Source organism: Chrysochloris asiatica, unplaced genomic scaffold (genome assembly GCF_000296735.1).
Source record: "Chrysochloris asiatica unplaced genomic scaffold, ChrAsi1.0 scaffold00317, whole genome shotgun sequence".
Lineage (NCBI taxonomy): Eukaryota > Metazoa > Chordata > Mammalia > Afrosoricida > Chrysochloridae > Chrysochloris > Chrysochloris asiatica.
Window position 1 is genome coordinate 1,402,701 of NW_006408835.1, and position 7,218 is coordinate 1,409,918.

A 7,218-nucleotide genomic window follows, 5' to 3' on the forward strand; every position below is an offset into this window, starting at 1 on the left:
GATCACTAGCCATTAGAGAGATGAAAATCAAAACATCACTGTGGTGCCATGTCACTCCTGCATTAATGGTGAAGTACAAAAATAAGAGACAACAATAAATGCTGGTGAGGATGAAGAGACTGGAACTCTCTTACACTGCTGGGGAACTGTAGACTAGTACAACAACTGTGGAAAATAGTATAGTTCATCTGTAAAATGTTGGAATTAGAAATATCAACTAGGCATATATCCTACTAAAATAAGAGCCAAGACATGAATAGATATATACACACCCATCTTCATCACAACATTGCTCACAATAGCAAAAAGATGAAAATAACTTAAGTGTCCATCATTGGATGAAAAGATAAGCCAACTCTGCTATGTACACATAAAGGAATGCTATATAATAGTAAAGAATAACGATGCATCTATGAAATACCCCATAAAATGGATGAACCAGGAGGACGTTATATTGAGCAAAATAAGTCAATCATAAAAGGACAAATATTGTATGAGTGAGTTTCAAAAATTTGTAGGGAAAAAATCCATGATGTTTTAAATCCATTTTTCCATGATCTTTTTTAAACTCTGCATATAAGACCACCACGGAAAAAGTTATGAAAGGTTGTTGTTGTTAAGTACAGTGGAGTCGGTTCTGACTCATAGCTACCCTGTATTGGGTTTCCGAGGCTGCAAATCTTTACGGAGCAGAAACCTCATCTTTCTCCTGTGGAACAGCTGGTAGTTTTGAACTGCTGACCTTGAGGTAAACACTCAAAAAGAAACATTCTTTAATGGTTATCAGAGCTAGATGGTGAAGGAGCATAAATCACTACCCAGAGAATTGTTTGCTGTTAGGTGCCATTGTCATTAGGTGTCAGGTTCCAGCTTACAGAGACCAAGGATAGGGTTTCCAAGGTTATAAATCTTTACAAGAGCAGAAAATATCAACTTTCTCCTGAACTAGAGAATGTTGTGGTTATGTACGGTCGGTAGATTCTGACTCACAGCGACCCTGTGTAGGGTTTAAGGAATAGCTGGTGGGTTTGAACTGCTGACCTTGTGGTTCACAATCTAGTGATAATCCTACAATGCCACTAACTTGGGAGAATTTTAAGGCAATAAGCAATAAGTAAGGTGGCCGCACAACGACCTACAAGAAAAGAAGGTGCATAAGAGTAAGACAACAAAGGTAAATACTACTACATACACAAGACTACAATAATAGTATTAACAAACATTTATGAGTTTATATATAGAGAGGTAGACATTCAAGATGAGCAGATATGGGAAAGCAAATAGGAGAACACTCAAGAATATATATAAAAGGGAACTTTTATAGAAATAGTCATAGAAATATTTTAATTAAAAGATAAAAATAAAAGCATAAACTTTATATCTCAACATTGCTGCTGCTGAGTGTCACCGAGTCGATTCCAACTCATAGCGCTCCTATATAGGGTTTCTAGGGAGTAGCTGGTGAGTTTGAACCACGGACTTTACAGTTCAAACCAAACTTGAGGTTGAGTGCTTATCCTAAGGCTTACACCAGGACTCCCATAAGCACTATCGAAGTCAAGAAACTTTTGTAAATAATGATACTGGCCATTTAGTTGATCCCTGTGGTGCTGTGGGTTAATACACTGGACTGTAAACTCACTTTGAACTGCAAGTCAGTGGTTCAAGCTCATCTGCCGCTCCTTAGAAACCCTGTACAGGGTTGCTATTGGTCAGAATCGATGCAATGGCACTTAACAACAACAACAACAGAGACCAAACAGGAAAAAGGAACTCCAAAACAAAGCTTAAAAGGTAGGAAAGAAGGATGAATGGGAATAGGGAGCCCCAAAAGGGAATGGAAAGAGCTTTGATACACTGAGTTTTTTGATACACTGAGTTGATACACTGATATTGCAACCAATATCAAGAAACAAGATGTATATAAATTGAAGGGAAACTAATTTCCTCTGTAAACTTTCACCCAAACTATAAAAATGAGTTGAAAAAAATCAGACAATAACTAGTGTTGGTGAGACTGGAAAAATCAGAACGCCTCCATATAATTGATAGGAATGTCAAATTGTGCAGCTGAGTTACCATATGATCCAGGAATTTTAGTCTTATTTACTTATATTCTCAAAAAAACACAAAAAACAACCAAACAAAAACCAATCAAATGCAATTATAAAATTTAAAAATATTAATAATTAAATAAAAAGTGCACTCAAGACTGGGTCTGTGTCCTAACTGGTTGAGCATCTGCCCCATGCCTCCTGGTAAGACTCCAGCAGAACTCAACAAATGTCATTTCAAATGGAGCATGCCATGGAAATGATGATGCTCATGTTGCACAGATTTTCTGGCGATAAATGCTACATACTGAAGGAGAGTATTTACGGAAAAGGAGTCCCCTGGAATTTTGGAGAATCAAAAAGACCCTCTGGCCATGGACAAAATAATGAAGGACCTGGACGAGCGCCAAAATGGCAAAGTGGACTTCCAGTGCTTTCTTTCGCTTATTGCTGGGCACACTATTTCATGCAAAGTCCATTTTGTAGTACACATTTTGTAGTAGCAGAAGTGAAAGAAGTAGAAGTGGGCAGAATTGAGAAATCATTCCCACCCTGATAAACATTACCCCAAAGTGCTGCCCCACAGCTGCACCCTGTGTAAGGATATAACAAGAAGATCAGGACCCTTTAGAATATGTACAAATAAAATCCAACTTCCATTTCGCAAACAGAGAAAGAAAAGTCAATGCAAAAAATAGATAGGTTTTTTACTTTTGGATTGTTTGAACCCTCTTGCCCTCAAAAAAAAAATTTTGAATACCTAAAAAAAAAAAAAAAAGTTAAAAGGATGGATTTAATTAGTACATTCAAGGTAGAATGAATTTGTGAATTCAGGCACATATTAAAAATGAAGAAAAGAATGAATATAAACTTAAGGATCATGAGACAATATAAAAATACTCAAAATTCCGAACATCAGATTACCAAAAGCAAAGAAAAACATTGGTCCTGAAAGAGTATTCAAGAAGCAATGTATGAAAAATTCCAAATTAGGCAGAAGGTATAAACCTACAAATTCAATAAGCAAACTCCAAATAAAACAAAGCCAAAGAAATTAATAGCAAATATTACTTAATTAGTCAAAACTTTTTGAAACAAATAAAAATTATAATATTGGAATTTTTTTTTATCGTTTTGTTTTTCAAAAAAGACAAATTTATAGGTGAAAACCAGTTTGAATGACAGATTTCTAAATTGAAATTATGGAGGCCAAAATGAACCAGATTATTTTTCAAGTGTTAAATGATAAAACCTGGCAACCACAAATTATGTCTATAACCCTAATCCTATTCTTTAGAAGTGATTGTTGTTGCTGTTGTTAAGTGCTGTCAGTTCAGTTCTGACTCATAATGATCCTGTACAGGGTTTTCAAAATCGCAAATATTTTCAGAAGCAGAAAGCCTCATCTTTCTCCCATGGAGCAGCTGATGATCTTGAACCATTGCCCTTATGGTTTGCAGTCCAGTGCTTATCCTACAAAGCCAACACACTAATTAGTAATTAATAGGAAACAGAAAAAATAATAAAAAATCGTTGTAACAGACCTACCTTTAAAAGACTAGCTAAAGGAACTTGCTAAAACAAAAAGAAAATGATAAAATCATATTTAATGGTGAAAGATTGTATGATTTTACTCCCCTAAGATTGAGAACAAGGAAGAGTGTTTGGTTTCATGATCTACTTACAAAAGTCAATTGCATTTCTTTGATACTAGCAATAAACATGTAGAAACCAAAATTTAAAACACAGCACTATTTACATATGTTTTTAACAAGCATGTGTATGCTAATGATGGAAATCTAAGACCCAAGTAACTGGAGAAGCATACTGTGTTCATGGATTGGAAGGCACATATAGTAAAGATGTTAGTTCTCCCCAAAATTTGGATATGAATTTATAATTCCTATCAAAGTCCCAGCATGGTATTTTGTAGATATATAAAAGATTATTTAAAATTTTACATGAAAATTCAATATTCCTTGCGTAGAAAAATAATATTGAAAAAAAATAGTAGTAGGAGTCACTGATCTTATGGTTACTATATAGTGACAGTATTCAACATTGTGGTACTGGAAAACTGATACATAGTTCTATGGAAACGAAGAAAGAATCTATAGACTGATCCACGCAAATATGTTCAATTGTTTTTTTGACAAAGCTGCAAAAACAATGGAATAGAGGAAAGATAGCTTTTTCAACAAAAAATGATAAAGCAAAAATTTAAGCCTAAAACTAAAGCTAAACTTCATAAAACTTAGTGAAAATATATTATATAGTTAAATGCAAAAAATTAAACTTTCAGCATAAGTATATAACTTAAAAACGTATACAACTTTTAGAAAAAAATAGGATTTAGACCTGATATGAAAAGAATGTTCCATGAAAAGAAACTGATAAATCAGATGCCATCAAATTTTAAAAATTCTGTTAAGAAGACAAAAGAATAAAATATTTATTAGTAACATATATGACAAAAAAAATAGTACATATCTGGAAAAAACACTCAAAATATAAAAACAAACAATTCAATGAAAAAATAAACAAAAACATGGGTAGATAGTTCCGCAAAGAAGATGTACTGACAGCAAACAAGCATATGCTGGGATCAACCATCACCACTCATGGAAGCAGCAGTCAAGAAATCAAATGATGTATTGCATTAGGCAAATCTGATGCACAAGGCAGCTTTAAAAGTATTGAACAACAAAGATGCTAGTCTGAGGACTAAGGTGCACCTGACCCAAGCCATGGTATTTTCAGTAACCTCATATGCACATGAAAGTTGGACAGTTTATAAAGAAGACCGTAGAAAAACTGATATATTTGAATTATGGTGCCGGAGGAGAATATTGAAACTACCATTGTTGTTGTTGTTGTTATGTGCCATGGAGTCGGTTCCGACTCATAGAGACCCTGTACAGGGTTTCTGAGGCTGGTAATCTTTACGGGAGCAGAAAGCCTCATCTTTCTCCGGCGGAACAGCTGGTAGTTTTGAACTGCTGACCTTGCGGCTCACAGCCCGATTCGTAACCACTACACTACCAGAGCTCCTGAACTACCATAGACTGCCAAAAAAACCAACAGATTGTGTTGGAAGAAGTACAGCCAGATTGCTCCTCGGAGGCCAGGATGGCCAGACTTTGTCTCTCATACTTTGGACATACTGTCAAGAAGGACCAGTGCCTGAAGAAGGATATCATGTTTGAGAAAGTGGAGTGTCACAGATAAAGAAGAAGACCCTCCATGAAACTGATTGGCAGTAGTGGCCATGATGGGCTCAGGTGTAGCAACGATTGTGAGGTTGGCACAAGACCAGGCAGTGTTTCGTTCTGTAGAGCATAGAGTCATATAGGTTGGTACTGACTCGATGGCACTTAACAACTATAACAACACCTACAGATTACATAAAATTTATTAATTACTTAAGATAAAAACTTTCCATTAAGCTAACGCAAAAACTGAAAACAAGACAACTTAACGCTTAGAATAATAATGGCAAAAGTATTTTGTTATTATTATAATCATATGTAAAAACACAACATTGTCTGGGATATAATATGTCTTCAGTAACATTAGCTATAATTATAATTAGTGCAAACTAGCTCTATTGTTTATAAAAATCAAATTTCAGAGTTTATTCGTCATAAGCTTGATATATGAACTAACAGATGGAGAAATCTAATTTAATAAAGTTGAAATATGAAAAACTAAAATTGGGTTCAAGATTTAAACACACTATTTGCCTCATAATATTAATATAATTCCTCATAAGTATTTTAGGATAACAAAAATGGTCATGAAACCACTGATAATTTTGCTGTTTCCTTTCCATTTCTGATGTGAAGACCATGTGTATTCATTCCTTTATTTCTAGTACAACAAATTACCACAAACATGATTCCTACACCCCCTGCTTTCATGTGACTTAAATTTATCTGTGCACATGATACTATTTCCTTGAGGATAAAGCTGTTGCCCTATTAACCATTCTGTGTCCTTACTACTAACACTGTACAGAGCAATTAAAAAACAAAAAACAAAAAAAACATAGACAGACAGACATAAATATGAGGGGGGGATTAAAAATTTTGTTGAAAAATATTTTTTCTACAAAATTTAGAAGTCCTTCATATATAAATATATGTGTGTATGTAAATATCGCTGCTACATGCCATCCACTAGGTTCTGACTGATAGCAAACCCTGTATAGAATTCCCAAGGAGTGGCTGGTGGGTCTGAATCATTGACTTTCTAGTTAGCTTATCCTACAGCACCATACCAGAACGCCACATATATATTTATGTTGTTGCTGCTAAGTGAGTGGGTTCCAATTCATAACAATCCTGCATAGGGTTTCCAAAGAGCAGCTGGTGGGTTTGAACTCCTGACCTTGAGGTTAGGTGTCAAGTGCTCATCCTGCAGCACCACACTAGGATTGCTGTTGTTAAATTCCACTGACTCATAATAACCCTGTATAAAGTTAACGAAGAACAGCTAGTGAATTTGAACCACAGACTTGAGGTTCAAACTGACCTTGTGATATAGTGCTTATGCTATAGTGCCATACCAGGGCTCTGGGACCTCATATATAGACATATAGACAGAAAGAGAGAAAACAGTCTCTTTAGATCAATTTGTTAACAATTCATAAATATATATAAACATTAAGAAATTATAAAGTAATAAATGCACTTCTTACCATACACAAGATATTTTAGTTGAAGATTTTTAACAACTTCTTCCACAGTAGGTTTATACTCAAGAAAACATGTATAAACTCCACTCATAGCCTCCTCAAAGTTCTGGAATACAAGGCTTCCTGTTGATGTTACTTGTATAGTGCTGTTTTCTAATAAAAGAATAAGATACAGTTCTTCATTGATTAAATTACATGAGACTGAAAAAAACTACCACAGTAAAAAAAAAAAAAAGTTCTAAGCAGAGTAAAACCATTAAAATTTACTTACAGAATCACTGAAAGAAGTTGGGGCATACCTAGTCCATTGAGCTTGGTGCTTGCTAACAGTGGGTGCCAGCCAATATGCCCTTCTTAGTATCACTAACTGAAGTTCATCAATTGCATGTTTGCCTAGGTGGTTAAGATACTAGTAATTCAATACACATAAAATGCTCATAATCTGTTTACTGCTTGATTCACAAAATA

At 34.8% G+C, this 7,218-nt stretch overlaps 1 protein-coding gene and 1 pseudogene across 1 annotated transcript in view; one reads left to right on the forward strand and one right to left on the reverse strand.

Annotated features, from left to right (window-relative positions):
- Positions 1–7,218, reverse strand: part of ZPBP (zona pellucida binding protein) — a 222,116-nt gene that overhangs the window by 133,562 nt on the left and 81,336 nt on the right. Inside the window, exon 3 of the mRNA XM_006875279.1 lies at positions 6,754–6,903. Within this exon, the coding sequence (XP_006875341.1) occupies positions 6,754–6,903 (150 nt within the window). The remainder of the gene's footprint in view (positions 1–6,753; positions 6,904–7,218) is intronic.
- On the forward strand, positions 2,284–2,554 carry LOC102841054 (annotated as a pseudogene).